At 34.6% G+C, this 20,445-nt stretch overlaps 3 protein-coding genes across 3 annotated transcripts in view; 2 read left to right on the top strand and 1 right to left on the bottom strand.

Annotated features, from left to right (window-relative positions):
* The first annotated feature begins 1,625 nt into the window (after positions 1-1,625).
* Positions 1,626-2,278, top strand: LOC104889884 (hypothetical protein). The gene is made up of 2 exons (XM_010675221.4): positions 1,626-1,917; positions 2,027-2,278. Exons 1-2 carry the CDS (start codon positions 1,813-1,815, stop codon positions 2,108-2,110), a joined length of 189 nt encoding a protein of 62 aa, XP_010673523.1. The 5' UTR covers positions 1,626-1,812; the 3' UTR covers positions 2,111-2,278.
* A 2,503-nt stretch (positions 2,279-4,781) lies between these two features.
* Positions 4,782-11,679, bottom strand: LOC104889885 (DNA (cytosine-5)-methyltransferase CMT3). Its single transcript, XM_010675222.4, has 20 exons — positions 11,239-11,679; positions 11,129-11,157; positions 10,936-11,038; positions 10,157-10,264; positions 9,951-10,070; positions 9,749-9,848; positions 9,459-9,676; positions 9,300-9,365; positions 8,945-9,202; positions 8,167-8,225; positions 8,029-8,095; positions 7,611-7,940; positions 6,927-6,995; positions 6,719-6,805; positions 6,512-6,599; positions 6,266-6,378; positions 6,083-6,187; positions 5,950-5,993; positions 5,693-5,866; positions 4,782-5,243 (listed from the first exon to the last, which is right to left on the bottom strand). Exons 1-20 carry the CDS (start codon positions 11,530-11,532, stop codon positions 5,069-5,071), a joined length of 2,607 nt encoding a protein of 868 aa, XP_010673524.3. The 5' UTR covers positions 11,533-11,679; the 3' UTR covers positions 4,782-5,068.
* A 3,548-nt stretch (positions 11,680-15,227) lies between these two features.
* Positions 15,228-20,445, top strand: part of LOC104889886 (casein kinase 1-like protein HD16) — a 95,750-nt gene continuing 90,532 nt past the window's right edge. The window contains exons 1-10 of the mRNA XM_057394575.1: positions 15,228-16,130; positions 16,230-16,358; positions 16,616-16,689; positions 16,783-16,852; positions 16,929-16,984; positions 19,518-19,589; positions 19,716-19,810; positions 19,903-19,969; positions 20,056-20,185; positions 20,287-20,445. Coding sequence (XP_057250558.1) covers positions 15,618-16,130; positions 16,230-16,358; positions 16,616-16,689; positions 16,783-16,852; positions 16,929-16,984; positions 19,518-19,589; positions 19,716-19,810; positions 19,903-19,969; positions 20,056-20,185; positions 20,287-20,445 — 1,365 coding nt within the window. The 5' untranslated portion in view covers positions 15,228-15,617. The remainder of the gene's footprint in view (positions 16,131-16,229; positions 16,359-16,615; positions 16,690-16,782; positions 16,853-16,928; positions 16,985-19,517; positions 19,590-19,715; positions 19,811-19,902; positions 19,970-20,055; positions 20,186-20,286) is intronic.

Raw genomic sequence — 20,445 nt, 5'->3', positions numbered from 1 at the left:
GGATGAAATCGGTCACTAAATGAATTAAAGAATATTATTACTGAATAGATTAAGTTGGTCACTAATAGATTAAAATGGTCAATAAATAGATTAAAATAGTCACTATATTAAAAAAGATGTTTCATTCTCTCCTTAGGTCGCGCCTACTTTTTAATTAAAAGTAGACAGTCTCTTACACAACCAACTGATAAGTGTATTTTTTTTCTTAATATTTCACAAATCCCAATAACAGTGATTGATTTATCAACCTCACATAATTACCAAGAGGTCAATGTCCTTTGATGTGGCTGCTTTTGTAAGATATTCCCCACTAAAGTTCAGCAAGATGAATAATTGGTGCTGGCATAAGCTAAGTTTGTCACAAATTGCTAATGGAAATGACTAACCAGCACCTCATTCATCAGCAACTGACCTAAGTGTTACTCTTGTTAATGGCCACTTAAACTAGGGTCATAGAAGGGTAAAGTTGGAAATTCACAGATAATTCTTAAGTGGGATACATCTGAAGTTCTGAAGCAAAATAGTGACAACTTTGGTTGGTTCTTTGTACAAATGATTCCATTTTCTGGCTTGTAATCTGACTAGTGAATAGTGACTACAGAAAGACAAAAGATACTAAAGAGTTATGTTACCACTGGCAAAAAATTATGCATATATCTCTTATAAAAACAAACAAAGGGCCATGTGACATGCAGTAAGTAAAACCATTAAAAAGAAAAAAACAACAGAGATTGCAATTTGAAGAAAACAAGGGTGACATTCCGTGAAATGCGGATTAGGGATGGTTCATAGAAACAAGATAAGGTCAAGTTCCTCAATGGAAGGCTCAAATCACACTAATGACTAATCAGTAATCACCAAAGAAAAGCGTAAAAGGAGTTAATATACGCTGAAAATAAGAGTAAGAATCAAGGTTTGTCTAATTGGTTGGATGTCCTCCTTTTACATATGTGACAAAGGTTCGATTTTTGCCAAATTCGTGTACACAAATAAGCAATAAACTAAATAAAGATAACAAATTTGTTTACTTGACGAAATGTGCTAAAGTTTGCGGGAAACTCCAACTCTCAAAGGAATTTCATCAAACATCTTCGATGGTCATGATGCAAACTCAAAAGGAATTGACTTTCCTATTTTAAGCGGCAACACATATCACAATTGTATCACATCACTCCAAAATAGTCACATGTATCATCATAGGAAAGTAAGTATTTACAAACTTGTTTACTTGACCACATGTGCTAAAGCCTCCAGGAAACTCCAACTCTTAGGGGAATTTCATCAAACACCTTCCATGCATACAAAATTACGCCTAAACCAATATTTCTTGAGCCATGGCATTCTCCATTGACATATCCTACAACTACAATTATCATCACTACACCATTCAAACCCCTGTTTTTTTGGACTGAAAGAATCTGAACTAAACTGAGAGAAACTTAACATAACGGAAATTAAGTCCAAAAGAAAAAAACCTAAAGCTTTGATCTTTGAGGTCACTATCCAAATATAAATTAGGGTTCAAAAATCATAATCAAATGGAAACATATATATATATATATATTTGGCGGGAAAATCATCAATGCGCCATTTAATAACCAACATTTGAGATCAAAATCAAAACCCAAAAAAATTAAGGCCGGTAACCTAGTTCATAGGAAAGAGAAAATGGGTATTTTTTTATGAAAATAATGACCAAAGAACTGTAATACAAGAATGTGAAATTACAAAATACCCCTTTTCTTATTTAAAACTTCTGATTTGATTTACTAAACCCTAATTTCTCAATTCTTGAAAATTTGGAGAGAGAAAATGGATGTGGGTTTGAAAAGAGAGAACGAAAAGAAGCAGAAGAAGAATGAAAAACCTCCTTATGTCGTTGCTAAAGATGATACTAAACCTGTTCTTCAAGACCCTGTAATTTTCTCTTACTTTTTATTTTTATTTTATTTTTTTGTAATTTTCAAATAATAATTGAGTATGTGAGTAAATTTGAAATTGATAATTTTTTCTATTTTTGGAGCAGTTATGGAGTTCTGATCCAACTCAAGCTGAACAAGCAGTGCTGCGATTGCCGCCATTTCCGATCAATTCCAAAGCTCAGAATTGACATTGTAGGAATTTTATGAGGTTCTTTTTTTCAGTTTTTTTTTTTTTTTTTTGTAATTTGGGAGTGATGCACTTGATTCCACTGAATGTGATCTGCTGAGCTACACTTATCATTTGTATGTAATGAAATTTTTTATCATTTGTTAATGCTATATGCTTTTATGAACAATATTAGCCTTCAAGTGAATACTTTTAAGAAATACTACCTCCGTACTTTTTTAGTTGCACCATTTGGTTTGGTGACACTATTCATCAATCAACTTTGTTAAGTTATCTCGCATTATTATATAAGAAAAAACATAGTCAAGTGGGGTCTTGTTTGATTCGTCTCAATGCGAGGATTCCAAATATCAAATTTTTATATTTTTTACTTGCACCCAATAAGAGATATTAACGTTCAAAGAATCGTCTCGGCAAATGTGAAAAAGCAAATGGTGCAACTAAAAAAATACAGAGGTAGTATTGAATTGAGATATTGTGTCCTGTATAATCTGTTGGAATTAGCCTTCAAATGGGTAGGTAGATAATTTTCGGTAAATTAGCAAGGTAGTGGTGCGAGGGTAGGGATGGCAATGGGGTAGGTTAAATAGGAGACCCACCCCATCCTTGTCCAATTGGGACAGAGATGGGTCTAGGTTTGGTGGGATGGGGCGGGGATGGGAATGGTTGTGGATTTTATGTTATACTCGCCCCATCCCTGCCCGCCCCGCATATTTATTATTAAAATTCTATTTATATTCATATACTATCTCTGTTTTTATTTAGTTGCAACGTTTTGACTTTCACGCTTGCCAATGTACAATTTCAAATCGTCTTATCTCTAATTGTATGTAAGTAAAAATTATAAAAATTTGATATTATGAAAGCTTACATCGAAACGAATCAAACAAGACCCCACATGACTATATTTTGTTTAACATACTACCTCTGTATTTTTTTAGTTGCACCATTTGCTTTTTCACATTTGCCGAGACGATTCTTTGAACGTTAATATCTCTTATTGGGTGCAAGTAAAAAATATAAAAATTTGATATTTGGAATCCTCGCATTGAGACGAATCAAACAAGACCCCACTTGACTATGTTTTTTCTTATATAATAATGCGAGATAACTTAACAAAGTTGATTGATGAATAGTGTCACCAAACCAAATGGTGCAACTAAAAAAGTACGGAGGTAGTATAAATCAATAAATGTGGTCAAATAAGAGAACATGAATAGTGCAATTTGTCAAACGTTGCAACTAAAAGAGAACGGAGGTAGTATTAGTAATGTACTAGTCTTACCTGCACGCAATGCGTGCGATAATGTGTGATAACAAATGAAGTAGAAAATAAAATTAATTGGGTAGAAAAATTGTTTTTACATTTTGTTTTCTCAAAAAACTGATGTTTAGTTTAAATGTCTTACTTTTGCCCCTTTTTCATTCAAATGAAATAGTTAGTTATCCTCTATTTTTTTTCTTTTTTTTCTTTTTCTATTTTTTGGTGTCCCCCATATGTTGCCTTATATAATAGAGATTTGAAGACACTTTTGAAATGTAATAAAACATTTGCCTTTGTTAATGTATTTTAACTTTTCTTTTACTATATTATATTGTGATTTTGTAAAGTAGACAACTATAATGGGCTTATGGCAGATTTTTTGGTGGATTTTTTGCGGGGATGAAATAGATATGACGCGGGTACGACGCGGGTGCGGGGGTGGGTCTAGAATTTACCCCCACAATGGGTGGTGGGGCGGGGATTGGGATGGAATCTTCCCCTGCAATGGGTGGTGGGGAGGGGATGGGGATGAGAATTTAATGCGGGTGCGGTGGTACCATCCTCCGTACCCGCCCCGCCCAATTGTCATCCCTAGTGATGATATCTTTATGTTTAGCCGCATTTAAGAAGGTATGGGTAGGTCATGCGGGGGAGTGAGGATCCTCTCCAGTAACTACACCAAAGGTTTGGGGTGATTTGGCATTCATAAGTATCCGATTTGGTCAATCCAACCCGATTTTTGGATATTTGATCCGCTATTTCAGTTTTCGGATATTTCGAATAGGATATCTGGAAATTTTTATTTAAGATACAAATCGAAATTTTGCATTTTTAGATATTCGAAACATGAAATTTTTTCGGATATCCAATGCGAAATATCCTTTCTAAATGTCGGATATTCGAAATATCCGTTGATCTAATCAAAAATTTGTTTTATGAACTTTTCCTTTGAAAATTTCAATTTTTTAGTTTTTGATATTCAATGATCCGATCCAAAATTTTCAAATATCTAATTTGATACTCCCTTTGAACGAATTATTAGCAATAATCGAATATTTTAATTTTCACAAATAATACCAAATGGTGCTAGTAATTCATTAATGAGGAAGTATAATATATTTTAAAAAAACTAGAAATATAATAATTTTGAGTGATGAATTAATGAAAGAATTTAAAACAGGATAAAAGAAAGCGATAAAAAAAATAACCCTAAAAACTAAGGTAAAAGATCTGAAATAGTCTAATTTCCGAAACTATACTATTTGTAGCCTTAGAAGACAAAGGAAATTGCCATAAAAAGAAAATAGGATAGGGAGAGGAGAGGTAACTCAGGTAAGTTCAACATAATTTAGGTCAAGCTGATGTGACAAATAATTTACAATAAACAAACCTAATTATTCGGCCAAAATTAGTCAAATACCAATGTAAAGCAAATGATACGATGTGTTGGATAAGTTAACAAACATCTAATACAACTAGAAATTGCATATTTTTTTAATCAATTTCAAACTCAGTAGATATACCAGGTGCAATACTACAAGACATCCTAATGAATTAAGTGCCGGATGTATGTATTAGCTACAAGTCTACAACCCTCTATTAAATTAATTGTACACCTCGCATACTGGAGTACAATTTTTAATGTGTCCTAAATAAATTATACTAACACAATATAGAATTTATGATACACATTATCTAGGAGTTGTCATCAACAACAGGTGAAGAAACTCTGTCAGGTATATTTGGGAACTTGGAAGGCAATGTTAACAATGGCTCATCATAAGTACAAGAACCTTGACAAGCCATTGCAAGAGCGTAACCAAGGGCGCGAGCCACTGGGACAGCCACTGCATTACCAACTTGAATGTACCTACACAAAAACAATATGATCAGATTGATAGGAATGTCACTGCTAACAATTTTTGGTTGTGCATTCAAACTTCAACAATGGTGCATTAATGAATCGTAAATGTTGTATATGGTGGTAGTTTGGTTCCAATTACAACATTTGCAATTCAATATACAGCGATTATGATTGAACATACTTGTTAAGGGCTGCTCATACTTGTTAAGAGCGTAGCAGCCCTTAACAAATATAGAATCGTAAATGTCGTATCTGAGAGCCAAAGTATCAGCATATTTTGATACTTATTTTCATATGGTGATAGTTTGGTTTCAGTTACAACATTTGCAATTCAATATACCACGATAATGATTGAATATACTTGTTATGAGCGTAGCAGCCCTTAACAAATATAGAATCCCAGACGTTCTCTAAATCCATCAAATTGAGATAACTTTGGTTTAGACTATTCCTACCTTTCTTTGACAGGACCTTTGAGCTGATAATAGTCTGGGAATCCTTGAAGTCGTGCATTTTCCCTTATTGTCAAAACTCGGTCTTGTAAAGGATGACATACGACCTGGTTATGTGGCTCTGCCCTGGTAACTACAGTAGGAACAGTTTCGTCCCACCACAACCTTCCAAATGGCCTGCGTAATTTCTCATTGTAAGATTACAGGAAATCGAGAAAGCAGAACAATTTGTAAAGAGTTTTAACACATATATCACTTACTTTGATGAACTTCCACCAACAAAGGTCATTGCATAATCCGGTACCTATTATGCAGCAATAAGATTAGATGTAATTTTAACAGTACTTACTACTACTTTCGTCCATACAAATCGAGTAAAGATCGTAAGCATACCAAAGGCTTTCCAGAGGGTAATAGCACCCTCTTGACATCAGGATCCCACTCTACTTTGTTATCAGAACGAACACGCACTCCTGGTAGGTCTCGAAAGTTTGCTCCCTAAGTAAAACAACACTTAATGATTCCCAATTTCCAATACCTATAATGTAAAAGTTAAAAGTAAAATATTGTAACTACCTTTTTCTTGGGGATCTGACAGACCCTTTGAAAATCATCAATATTGAGTTCTAGAGGCCGGTGATCATAGAGTGTGGTTAAGAGCTCTGGGCCAACAATTGAACCAGACATAGCTGCAACATATGAAGGAACAAATTTCGAAACAACAATTACATTACATCAGATAAAACGATTGAAAAAAATAGTTCAAATCCTAGTGCTTTAACCTTATGCGTGTGGAAAAAAATAGAATTTATAGCTTATTACCATCCTTTGTCATCCTGATTAAGCGCTCGAACTCAGTGTTCGGAGAACAGCTGTATTGAATCTCATCACGACGTTCTGAATTGGTTACCTGTATTGCACAACACAAAACACCACAAAATTGACAAATCAGAACAGAAATGGCTTTTCAAGATAAAACTATCTCTAAAGCAATCTAACAAATCATGAACTCAAACCTTCTCTTCTTACCTCTGGCAAATCAGAGATAGCATCACCAAGCAACAGCTTGTTCTCCAATTGGACAGTGTGCCCTTCATTATAAGCGACTGTATTCCTCTGCAAAATTTTCAAACTGATGATCAGCAATGCACAAGACTGTATAGTGTATACTGTGATCTATAGGAATGAAGGCAACTATATGCTTATACACATATTGCACAAAGATACAGCTTCATACCTCAAATTCAGTTGGTATAACACCTCTAAGTACGAGATCATGGGTTGGCAGTGGATACTGAGGCAAGTTCTGTACAGAGTGAACAGAAGCCAATTTAGAAAAGAATATGAGATTGCAACTGCCCATGACAGGACCAGGTAATGGAGAAAGATATGCTTACAAGCTTATAGATTGATTAACATCCAAATAGGAGAAAGATATGCTTACAAGCTTAGAAATTGATTGGTATCCAACTTTTACAATTAATTTGATAGTCGTGTTTGGGTTGTTGTAAGCAAATCACTGGTATTGGAAGTTACATGAAATGTAGACTCAAACTTCAGTATCGGTGCCAAATACTAGACATGTTCAGATGTCAAAGGTTGCCATGGTTCAAATTTTAGAACATGGGAAGCATTTTTTAAATTTGAGTTTTCTTTCTTGAAAACCAGGATTAGCCAACTACACCACCAACAATTCACCACAGCAAAAGGATGAGTATGTGTAATTCTAACTAACACGAAATTCTGCAGCCAATTAAAGTTTACAAAAACTTAAGCAAGATGGTGTCCATGCCTTAAAAAACAATGAGCAATTACAATATGATCATTCATTTTGTACAACAAAAATAAATCATAGAGAAACAATACTATTATGATTCTCACATGACAAAACTTAATCAAAGAATGACCTAAAACATCTTACCTCTGAAGGTTGTGCACCCCATATGAAGACACGCATTCGAAATTGGGGAAGTCCATAAGCACCTGCTGCCATCATCCCCATTCTTGCCTGGTAATTCATATCAACCAACCTACCTAGAGCATATCTCCCCAGAAAACCCTTGGAAAACTTTATTAAGTCAACAACATTCTCCATTAACACGTGTTTTGGCTTCAGATAGTTTACAACATCCATGAATACCAGCAGCTGCTCATTCTTCTCATCAGCTAGTGGATTCTCTTTGTTTCGAAATCTGTTGAATCCACTAATTCCTTGACAAGGAGGTCCACCACATATAACATCAACATCACCCTATAAAACGGGAAGAATGACTTATAAGTAATGAGCTCAAAACTGAGTATACCTGTACAACATCTTGACTACGAGCAAAGTAGCTTACCGGTAATGGCAAAAGTCTTTCCATATGTCCCTTCTTCACAAATTCTCCAATCTTCTCACGACAGTTGCTGTTTTGAAAAATAAGTTTTATTAATCAATACATTAATTGTTACAATGCAAAGGAGTTTAAATTACTTACCCCAGCCCATCCACAGGCTCCCAACTGTCTTCGCTAGGTCCATATCCCTTCCAACGAATCTATGGATTATGGGAACACAGGATATTAGTAAGCTTTTATAGTCCCTCAAAAAATACACAAATCCAATATCAGATAAAATCATTCTGAACACAAATTCCATATCCATTGAAGCAACGTAGTTAGTAGTTACTTCCAATGATCATCGAGACATCTATGTTGTTGTGATTGACTGACGACATCTTTAGCTTATTCTAAGAAATTACTTCGCATTAAATTCTTGGTACATGACTTTCTAGTTTCTAATCTACTTGTCACCTAAAGATGCAAAAGATTTGAGCTGCATTATTTGGATTCTGTAGAGAACAGGATTCCTCCTAAGCAGAAATCTTGAAAATATGCATTTAAATTCACTCCTTTTGAAATGGATGCTCCAAAACAAGAACACATTATTTAAGTATGTGTCTAATATGAGAAAAGAAAAGAAGAGAACTAAAACTAATCAGGAGTAACATCTTTCAATAAGAAGTCTTTCAATTGCATAGGCTTAGAATACACATTTAGGACAGTAAGTTTGAATGTCTTGGAATAATTTTTATGAACACTAAAAGACTGTGAAACTCAAAATAGCACAAAGAATTAAAGGAAGGCTTGCAACTAGAAGTGTGAAGCCAGCTAATGAAGCCATATCATACACTATGTTCTTCCATTAACATATATGTAAACATCCTCTCTACCTAAGAATTAGTTGTAAACCGAACTTGTTTCAAGGATACAATACCTTAAAGTAAAGCCTGGGCTTTTTAGATTCCTTAGGGTCGCCATAACAGATGCCAATAACTTCTTCCACTTCAAACACTTCATCGTCATTTTCATCATCATCGGCTCCTTCATCATCGTCAACATTGTCATCATCATCCACACCCATCATATCAATTTCTTTATGTGTATTCTCACTTTTGATCAGGCTAAATGATGCACAGAGCTTCTGCCACTCTTTCAACAAAGCCAAGAAGTCTCCTACAGTTTCGTTTCGTACCTGTGTTCAAAAGACAAAAGATAAAATAAGACTAGGTACACAATAGTAGGCTTAAATGCTGTTCATTTGAAAAGAAAAATGTGGTTCGAACCATCACCTTTGTTTCTGGATGATTTAACGCAACACTCTCACAAGCAAATTTATTAAAATCAACAGCCCACCTCTGTTCAATCATTCACAGTCCATCAGAACCTTGTAAATTGTATATCAATAAAAGAACCATCGCCTTATGCTAGCTTCATGTTTAGCAACTTACTGTTACAAGTTTAAACCCTTGTAAGTTTGCACCTAAGCATAAACCTGTGGACATTGCACCACAGCCGCAATAAAGATCTAATAGGGTTTTTTCTGATCTTGTTGGCTCATTCCCTTGATTGACCTCATCCAAATCAGACTTAGTATCATCAGCAGCTTCTTCGCCATCTACATCGCTTGAGATGGTAGATTGCGACTCACTTCCAGGACCAGCAGTTTCTGCAAACAAGGTGGGTCAAAAACTGCTGCACACACAGGAATACTTACATATTAACACAAGGAGGGAAGTACCTGGTGGTGGTTTTATATATGTTGAATAAGGTAGCAAGTAAAGCATATCGTAATAGTAATCACAATCCGGAATAATAGACAATTTAGCATCCAAATCCAACTGCAATGATAACAATAAATAAAGATTAGAGGACAATGTCACAAAGAAGACAATGAAACAGCACAAATGTTCAGGAAAGACAGAAAACTCGACAAGACTTACATTGGGATTAACCCGAACAATATTCAATTTTCGAAGAAGGCAATCCAGTGGATTATCATCCATGACTTCAGAAGGGAAAATGCGTTTTTCTTCCCTTAGAGTAATACTATCTTTGATAACCTACGCAGTTTCAAGGTAACAATAAAATGATGTCAATAATGACAAAATAAAATGATGATAACAGATTGTCTGAGCCTTGAACTTACTGTGTCTACAGATCTATAGTACCATTTTGCTCTAAAATAAGGCAATCCATCGACTCCCTCGAAAAATTCTACAATCTTACAAATGTATGGTGGTTTACCATCTTCAGACTGTACAAGAAAGTGAAGGAGTTAGAAGGGTAACAATAAATCAAATTGATGCTATAATTCAATTTCATCAATTGTTCATCTAATAAACAAGATAAACAACCTACATTGTAATGTATACTTCTCCATACAAAATTGCTGCTCAAATGAGAGAAATATGAATCATAACATTAGAGTTACAAACTGATGTCCTTACTAATCAATCATAAAACATGTAAATATTTTATCTATAACATTGATTTTGATGTGTAACTGTGTCGTCAATTTAGCTCAAATCATATGCCACTAACCAAAACTGGTGCTCCTTCCTTATATCAATGCAATGTAACACAAGTATCATTTTAAGTTTAACTATCAATTCGCTAAAGTTTAATCATAACATTAGAGTTACAAACTGATGTCCTTAGTAATCAGTCATAAAACATGTAATCGTTTTAAACTTTTATCTATAACATTGATTTTAATGTGTAATTGTGTCGTCGATTTAGCTCAAATCGTATCACTAACCAAAACTGTTGCTCCTTCCTTATATCAATCCAATGTAACACAAGTATCATTTCAAGTTTAACTATCAATTCGCTAATGTTTCCTTACTACCACAAAACCCTCACTTGTTCTATATCTTGTCATAATCAACAATTTTTACTAAAAGATTGCGAGAATTAGGGCATAACCTGAACATGAGCATCATCATTCAACTCAAATATCATGCTACCATCAACCTCAGCCTTCAAGTAATGACATTTTGCTTGAATTATCTCATCATCATCGTCAGCACTGCAATAATTTCCATAATTCAATTCCAAAACATCAAGATCCAAATTCAATACATCTTCATAAGCTTTAATAAGTAAATCTTAAACATACGCTTTAGGTCTCTTTGATCCTTGTCCAACCTAAATCACAAAGAATAAGAAAAAAAATCAAAAAATTACAAAAAAAAATGAAGTAGTTCATCAAAAATCAAGAAATAAAACCTTTGGAAGATAACGATGAGGCCACCGCAGCTTAGCTTCATCATCCGGAAGAGAATCTCCGAGAAATCTACAGTCCAATTCTTCATTTTTAACCAATTTCCGAGGAATTTTCCGGCCAGAACTCACCGGAGATTCAGCAGAATCTTCATTTTCTCTCTCCTCGTTAAAACTAAGCTCTACATTCTCACTTCCTCCATTTTCGACCTGTTTAGTCTCAATCACCTTAGATTTCTTACACTTCGACGAAGCAGAAGCAGAAGAAGGTTTCTTCGTTGAAGATTTTCGTTTCGCCATTGATGAGAGCTTGAGTGAGGAGAGAGAAAGAGGAGAGAGATGAATGAGGCGGCGAAGAAAGAGGAAGAAGTGAAGCGAAGTAGAAGGGTTATAAAAGAGGAGAGAGAGTGTGAATATAAAAATGAATTGTGGTGGGTTTGAACGAAGCGGGAAAGTCCCAAATAATTTGGGAGAGTGCGGAAGTGGGAGAAAGTTGGAAGACCTTTTTTTAATTGGATGGTGTGCGAGTTTTTCGAGGGGAAATTTTGTTAAGGCGCGGAAGTTTGAATTTTGAACCGTTGTATTGGGTTGAATTTGGTATGAGTAACTACTGTGTGTGTCATTGTGTGGGGTCACTTCCTCACTAGAAATCAATAACCATCTTATCTTCTCGTTTTTTTTTAAAGGAATTTTGACAAGTTGTTGGGATCTCAATTTATCAAGGATGAAAATTGAGCGTTAGCTGTTAGCGATTAGCTATTATTTTTTCCGTTTCAAGATATAATTTTCATTTTCATTTTGGGTATCTCAAAATATAGTTTCCATTTCCATATTTAATTTTACATTTTTTCGTAATTTGTCTAGAAAAATCGTGTCCCATCATTTATTTGCTTCTTGAATCTTGATTTTTTCTTTGTTTATTCAACCAAAATGTTACAATTAATGCTTTTTTACCAATTATTTTCCATTCTCTCTCCTAAAATCATCTTTTCCTATACAACATTTATTTAAATACATATTTTTTTTTACTATTTCTCTGAGATTCTACTTACATAAATTACCGTGAAAAAATGAAAATGAGAACTATATTTTGGCACAAATGGAATAGTTGTTAGCGATTAACTATTAGTTATTAGCGATTAGCTGGTTTGAAAGAGTTTTATTGTAAAAATAGGGGTTTGAGTTTGATTACTCCAAACAACTATTCCATCTGTGCCAAAATATAGTTCTAATGGGAGTGTTTGGTTGAAAGAAATTTGAGGTCAAAAGACTAATTTTGAAAAAAACTACGAGTAGGAGCTTTTTTAGAAGAAATATTTGTGAATTTAGTTGTGTAATGATCAATACATGTTAAAGTTGGTCAAATTTACTACTCTTAACCTAAAACGGAAAAAAAACGCTAATTAATTATTCAATATCTTTATTGATCATTTTGCCTAATAAAGTATCAATTAAATAACAGCTATTTACCAAACACTTTCACACAGAAAGTTAATATAATCAACTAACCGTTATCAACAAACCTCTAATTGTCAAACCGAGCTTATATCTCCCCCATCTTTCTTTCAATTTTATTCCTTTTTCAACCGCGCATATAAAGAAACCTTATTTAGTAATTAGCACGGTCATTTCTGACACTGGCATGTAGGGCTGGCAATCAGGTCGGGTTGGGTCAGTTTCAGGTTGACCTGATTTATATTTCAGGTCACTTACCCCTGACCCAAACCCGACCTGATTTATATTTCAGGTCGAAAAACTCAACCCAAACCCGACCTTATATTTTTCGTGTTGACCCGAAACCAACCCAAAATGACCTGAAATAAAAATCTAAATATCCAATGGTAAAAAGAACTGCTAGTTTAATTCAGAAAGGTACCATACATGTAACATGTTTAAGTTCCAACAATCAAAGCCGGAATTTTCAGGTTGAACTTTGAAGTGAGTTGGGCTTCGCCCAATATTATAACCTAACCAACTAAGGGCTAACCTGACATAATATAAATTATTTTTAAATCAGGTCGTTTCGGGTTATTTTCAGGTTCAAAAAGTCAACCTGAACCTAACCCATTATATTTTCAGGTCGGGTTGGGTCGACCCATTTTTTTTTCAGGTCAAAAATCTCAACCCAAACCCGGAATTTTCAGGTCGGGTTATCAGGTTGGGTCAGTTTTTGCCAGCCCTAACTGGCCTACATAAGTGATACATTGTATTCTACTGGCCAAAAGATTTAAATTTTGAAAAAATCATTTTACAGGGCCATGATCCTCGGTAAAAAATAAACGTCATATCCATTAGTTTATCAAATCAACAACTCATTGCTTGATTAGATAAAGAAAAAAAAAACATATTAAAGCTATAATTAAGGAAACCAATATCTTTGTGTAGCTATATTGACTTTCTTTCTCTTTCGCGAAAATATAAAAATCTTTCATGTATATTTTCGATATAACCCTCTATAAATTTTATCCTTTTCATCCGCCTATCCAATTACCTTATTGCCTTCTTTGTTTGAGTTGAAATAGAAATTTTCCCTTTGTTTTTGTCCTTCTTAATGGCCACTTGTTAATAAATTACAAGCATGATATTTTTATCATAAGGTAACAATAATACGGAATAAGATCATAGCTTCACATAAGACATATTTATGTTCAATCGGGGGTTTTACAAATTGAGTTTTTATATTATTTTTGGCTTTATTAAACTTTTTTTAGGTAATTTGTGCTTTAATAGGTTTTAAGTGGGAAAAAAAGTTCCATATTGCAGAGGTTATTTATTGGCATACTTTAGTTATTTAAGTAGCTCTCTCGGTTTTATTAGCCTTTTGTTGTTGTAGCTAAGTGTTCCTTTTTTATTTGAGCAGAGAGCAAGTCAACTTTAACTAAAGAGGTGAACATTTTAAGGGGCATGACTAGATAGGACCCCTAAAAGGTCTTTGTAAAAATTTAATATAATTTTGATATTTTAGCCCAATAAAGAATAGTTAAAAATAGGACTACATGCGCATGACAAATATTTGTACTCAATGTGTGTAGGGGTGTACACCAGTCCAAATTCAGACCCGGTCGTTTTGATAGGAATACTATAATGGATTTTTTTGGGGAACGCGATCGAACCAAAACATTTTCCAGTCCAGATCGTTTTTTGACCCGTTGGATCATAATTTGTTTTTTTTTCATTCAAACAAATATTTTTTACCAAAGTTTAAACATATTAATAAATTTGATAGATTAAAACTAATAATACTAAAATAAATAATCTTAAAGGCAATAAAGACGAGGTCTCAACTTTCTAACTTTTCTAAGTTTAAACCTTTTTTTTTTACCTTCAAACCTATTTTTACAAAAAAAAAATGAATTTCGGTCCTTTCCGCCTTGAATCAAAATTTCGAGTTTGAGCCGGACTGGAAACCAGGAATCCCAAATTTTCATGGACCGGAGACCATGCCGGAATTCTCCGGTTCGAATTTGGGTCCCAGGCCAAAACTATACACCCGTAATTGTGTTGTGGGTTAAGAAGATAAAATACTTGAATCCACTTATTGCGAATAGTACTTGTGATGTTGATTTTTTAAAAATATACTTGTAATATTGCTAACCAAATTATTTTTTAAAGGTGTCTATTTCTTATGTCATTAATTTAATATTATTTTTAATCTTTATCCAAATGTTCTTATGTATTTATACATGTTTTAGTTTATGTTATTTATACATCTTTAGTATATAGTTAAAGCCCTATTATAATGTAATGAAGTGAACTGAACAAAATATATCTGAATTGTGCTGAACTTTAATGAATTAACGCTATTCACGGGTAAATAATACGGCCTATTATAAGATTATACATAGACTCAAATTCATTTTTCATGAAACTTTTTTTGTTTTCTATATTGTGAAGAGTTAGCATTTAAACTCGAAGCAAAAACGTAAATCCATTTCCTTTATTAATGGCCTACATTCACAACACACAAGAGGTTCATGTTCAAACTTTAAAAAGCGTAAAAGGAACAACTACCATAATACCGAAAATACCCCCGAGTTGTTGTACGAAAAAAGAAGAAGAGAAAAATCCAAAAACTAACCAAAAAAAATAAAATTAAAAAAATAAAATTGAGTCTTCGTCTTCTTTCTCTCTCATCATCGTACAAACTCGAAAATTGGAAATTAGAAACCCTAGTAAGAAAGCAAACCACCTCAAAAAAATCTCAAATATCAAATCCCTAATCCTAAATTTCTTCCCCAAAAAATCTGATATTCATTTTCAAAATCAAAATTCAGCTGGACGAAAAAAAATGCAATCGGATTTAAAAGTGAGGTGGTAACAGATCGAATGATGGTAAACCTAACGAAAATTGAGAATTACAACGGCGATTTTATGGGACGACAAACATGCCTGAGCTTCAAAGAGGGGAAAAACGACGTCGTACTTCATTGAAGAAGAAGAAATCAAATCATTTGGTTGGTAATCAGGTTCGAACTCGCGCCGCGGTTGCAAGAGAAACAGCAGCGACAGTAGCTGGGAAGAAAGTTGTTGAGGAGAGAGAAAAATTTGTTGTGGATCCTCCTAGAACACGTTTAGCAGTGAAGAAGGCAAAACAAAAGGAAGAAACAACAAATAATATTGTTGTTACTACTACTAATAATAATATTAAGAATAGTAATAAGGTTGTTAGTAAAGTTCCTGTGATTGTGATATCGGAGAGAGAATCTGAGTCAAAGGAGAGAGAATCTGAGTCAAAGGAGAGAGAATTAGAGGAAGAAGAAGAAGAGGAAGAAGAAGAAGAGGAAGAGGAAGAGGAAGAGGAAGAAGAAATGTTGGGAGATGATAGTGGTGGGTTAAGTGCTAATAATAAAGCTACTGGACAGGATGATGATGGGAATAAATCCCCTTTTCCTGAAAGGGTAATATTTGTTTTTATTAAATGTTGTATTTTGATTGTGTATTGAGATTGATTTTCAGTGATTAATTTTTGTGGAGTTATGATTGTGTTTTTGTTGCAGGTTCAAGTGGGTGGTTCACCGTTGTATAAGGTGGAAAGGAAACTAGGGAAAGGTGGGTTTGGTCAGGTGTTTGTAGGACGCCGTGTTAACGGTGGGAATGAACGTGCCACCGGTTCCGGGGCTTTGGAGGTATAATGATAATGTGTTAATTATGGTGTGGAATATCTGTCATTAATGCATGTTGTTATGTGCAAACTGCTAATTACCATATATGTGGATGAATTTGGGTGTTTTTGTTTCGGAGTGACTCTTGTTTTATGTAATTTTTTCGCGGTTATAAAATGAGTGGACTTTGATGGTGGTATATATATGTATATTAGGTTTCCAATTGTAACTTGAATGTGTTTAACTGTTTGTGATCATGGCTTTCCTTTTGTATTTCATAGGTGGCTTTGAAGTTTGAGCATAAGAACAGCAAAGGTTGCAATTATGGCCCTCCATATGAGTGGCAAGTGTATAAGTATGTATGACAATAACCAATGTTTGATTGATTTATGGGTTTGTGGAATGCCCTGTAATGTAATTCTGCTTTTGCGATTTTGTTTATTTGCAGTACTCTTGGTGGTAGCCATGGGGTCCCTAAGGTGCATTACAAAGGGAAGCAAGGAGAGTACTATGTAATGGTATGATCACTTTTCCTTGCTCTTTTACAAGTTTGAATCAACATGGACATCTCTAACACTAGTTGCTCATCTGCAGGTTATGGACATGCTTGGACCAAGCTTATGGGATGTATGGAATTCTTCTGGGCAGTCGTAAGTAGTTTGCGCTTGTTATTGTGAAGTGTACTTTGTGCTTATGCTTACTTTATATGTTTATAAAGGCGGTAGATTATGTAGTGCTGTAGTCAAGGTGGTGTTTATGTCATAGACTCAGTTATCATTCTGGTAGATGGTGCCATTATTGCTGAAAGCAGTACTGCATGCTAAAGAGATCCAAACTCAGTACCAAAATTACCAGAGTCATGCAATGTCTTATATAGTGCAATGGTCATAACATGGCACACTACTACATTAGTATGGGTCAATGTGTTTGTTTTGAGTTTATCATACCTGCTGTGAGAGCTTCTAATTCTTTTTAGATTTAAGGTTAATTTGGTCATCTTTGAAGGTCAAAATCGGTTTATGCTGAAGCTTTCAGGGCTTAATTGCTTTTGACAACGTGCAATGTGTCAATATTTGATCTTTGAATGTGCTTATGAGTTCTTGTTGAATTTCTGAAATGACAGGGTAACACACAACTATGCTGTCTAGATTATAGGATTAGAAGTCTTTTACTTTCTCAAACTTTCAAGATTTTTTTTTCCAGAAGAACAATACGTACAAGTTACAACAGGGAGTTTATACCCTGAATACTAAGTTAGACACTAGCTAACCCACATTTTAAGCAAGGTTCTGGAATAATGAGGGAAAAATCTAGCCGATGAAAAAAATGCTAACATCTTAAGCAATGGTCCAAAATCTTTGACTTTAACACGAAAAAGAATTCTTCAGAAAGAGGATCTAAATTTCATATAACATCTTTCCTCCTGCTATGAGTATAGTCAAGTGGTTAGCGCATAACCCACCTTTTCCTTCTATACACGCAAACAATTAAACAGAATGAGCAACTTGAGTCATGCACTTGTGATTTATTATGTAGCTCGAGCTAATTGATTGGTTGCTAGAGACCGAACAGCAAAGAAACCACTTTCAAATGGAGATCATGAGCGTTCTTCGTGGCGACATGGCAGATAATGCTATGCTAAGTCTAACTTTAGCACACAACGCACCCTGCCTTGGAACGCTTAGCCAAATCATTCATTTGTTAGCAGCTAATAATTGCTAAATAGGTTTTCACCATCACTACACCTTGGGTTCAGTAGCTATTATCTTGTAAGTTTCATTAGGACCGCTTTCGCCATTTAACAAGTACCATTGCATATGGTGATTGTCTGTTTTCTATTTAAGCGAAAAAAAGTGTTTTTAGCTGTTTTCTTTCCTAGATGGTGATATAAAGTTTTCTTATATGCCATCGCATGCTTTGCGCTTCCCAACTCTGAACTTGTATTTATTTATCATCCTTATTGTTCTTGTCATCATGTATGTGTGAATGAGGCTAAAGAACACTTGCTGATAATGCTTTGCGAAGGGCGACATTTCTCTATTATTTTGTTTGCCTCTTTCCTCTTAATTTACTTTACCCATTATTGTTACTTTAAAGAATTTCAGGCACCGGGTTCAAATTTTTTGTTGGACTACTATCGTAGTTTCTCTTGTAATTCTTTCTCTATATGTGGTTTTTGCAAATTCCTTTTGGAGATAAATGGTCCATAATGGCTTATTTTTTTCGGCTTCTCGCCGTGAAGAACTTGGATAGGCTCAGTAAATGGCATATTTTTATTTATTAATTTCACTTTGTGTCTGTTTTTTGCTTTGGCAGTGCAGAGACTAGAGACTGGGTGTCATCTAGATTAGTCTTGTGATACGTTTGTCTTTAATGGATTGTACGATGTAATTGACATGGTTCTTTTGGAGTTTGGACATACAAATTACAAGCTAATCTTTATAGACCCTCTCGGATTTGTATACAAATGAGTTTTCTTTCAAAGGAAGAATCAACAGAGATGTCTAGACTCTAGAGCACCGTTTGAATTTCCACTTCTCAGACTTGAGTTTATGAGTTCAAGCTTGGTTGCTGCAAAAAATTATCCTCTCTAAATAGTTATGAAGAAAAATTTTCTTCTCAAGCTTGGATGGGCCAATTGAATGAGGAAGGTGTTACCAGGGGTTTGAGCTGTGTGTGTACAGAATATTGTCATTATTATGAGAGAACAAGATTATTACTTAATCCATGGAATGGAGACCTTTTATTTGTCTTTTAATATTGGGAAATCTGGCATTTGCTTCTTAGTGATGACTACTATGGCGAACATTTCTTACTCATCAGATAGAAGTGCTGTCACTATTATTAGATTTTATAGAAATGCTGTCACTGTTATTAGCTTTTCTGAGTCTGGGGCCTGATAGAGTAGGAGATCTCTATTGTTTTGTCTCCCAATCACCAACCGTGTACACCATAACTGCTGTCAATTGTTGCATATCTGAAAGAATTTGTTGTCTGATTTTGAATTGCTCTGATTTGATTACCTAGTTTGCTTGCCCGAGTTAATCTTTTGTCTCTATATATTTCTCTATGTATTCCGTGTCTGACTTTGCCAGATAAAGGAATAATTTTCATATGTCACTTAGTTCTCTTTGTTCTTTGCGCATCTCATACAGATTGACTGATCCTTTGATGTATATGCAGGATGTCCGTTGAAATGGTTGCCTGTATAGCAGTTGAATCACTATCGATTCTTGAGAAGATGCATTCTAGAGGGTAAGCTAATGCATTAGTTTATGTAATCTATGAAATCTATGAAATAAGAGGATATATTAGGAATTGACTCTGTCAATTCAGTGTTTGTATGTTAATTGTGTGATGTCATGTTTGCATCAATACCAGTTATGTGCATGGAGATGTGAAGCCAGAAAACTTTTTACTTGGTCAGCCTTCTACTTCACAGGAGAAGAAGTTGTTTCTCGTTGACCTTGGACTAGGTAAATTGCATGTCTTTCAGGTTCAACCCATTTTAGATTTTATCCTTTCATACCATGTAATTTTTATTGATTTTGTTGGCTAAATGTGGCAGCAACAAAATGGAGGGATACTTCTAGTGGGAAGCATGTTGATTATGATCAGCGTCCTGATATGTTCAGGTATGTAATCACTCTTGAATGTGAATGATCTCGTAATGCTTTCCCTCATGTAGTCCTCATCTCCTTATACATGTTAATCTTAACAGAGGAACAGTTCGATATGCAAGTGTCCATGCCCACCTTGGTAGAACAGCCAGCAGAAGAGATGACTTAGAGTCTCTTGCATATACACTCATTTTTCTTCTAAAGGGACGGTTACCTTGGCAAGGCTATCAGGTATTCATTAGTTGCCTGAGCTAACCTCTTATTGGTATTATTACTAATATACTATAAATCAATGTCTAACTATGTCATTGTTTCTCATCATTACTTTTAAGGGTGATAACAAATCATTTCTGGTGTGCAAAAAGAAGATGGGAACCTCACCCGATGTTCTGTGTTGTTTCTGCCCGCCGCCTCTTAAACAATTTGTTGAGATAGTTGTGAATATGAAATTTGATGAAGAGCCCAGCTATTCTAAATTAATTTCATTGTTT

Source organism: Beta vulgaris, chromosome 4, assembly GCF_026745355.1.
Source record: "Beta vulgaris subsp. vulgaris cultivar EL10 chromosome 4, EL10.2, whole genome shotgun sequence".
Taxonomy (NCBI): Eukaryota; Viridiplantae; Streptophyta; class Magnoliopsida; order Caryophyllales; family Amaranthaceae; genus Beta; species Beta vulgaris.
Note: the sequence above shows the minus strand (reverse complement) of the source record. Positions and strands in the feature narration are given on the sequence as shown.

Coding starts and splice junctions, on each gene's coding strand:
- LOC104889884 (XM_010675221.4), top strand. CDS start 1,813: ATGGATGTGGGTTTGAAAAGAGAGAACGAAAAGAAGCAGAAGAAGAAT. Junction 1,918..2,026: donor AACCTGTTCTTCAAGACCCT/GTAATTTTCTCT, acceptor TTTTTGGAGCAG/TTATGGAGTTCTGATCCAAC.
- LOC104889885 (XM_010675222.4), bottom strand. CDS start 11,532: ATGGCGAAACGAAAATCTTCAACGAAGAAACCTTCTTCTGCTTCTGCT. Junction 10,071..10,156: donor ACTATAGATCTGTAGACACA/GTAAGTTCAAGG, acceptor GAAACTGCGTAG/GTTATCAAAGATAGTATTAC. Junction 6,600..6,718: donor CTATCTCTGATTTGCCAGAG/GTAAGAAGAGAA, acceptor TGTGCAATACAG/GTAACCAATTCAGAACGTCG.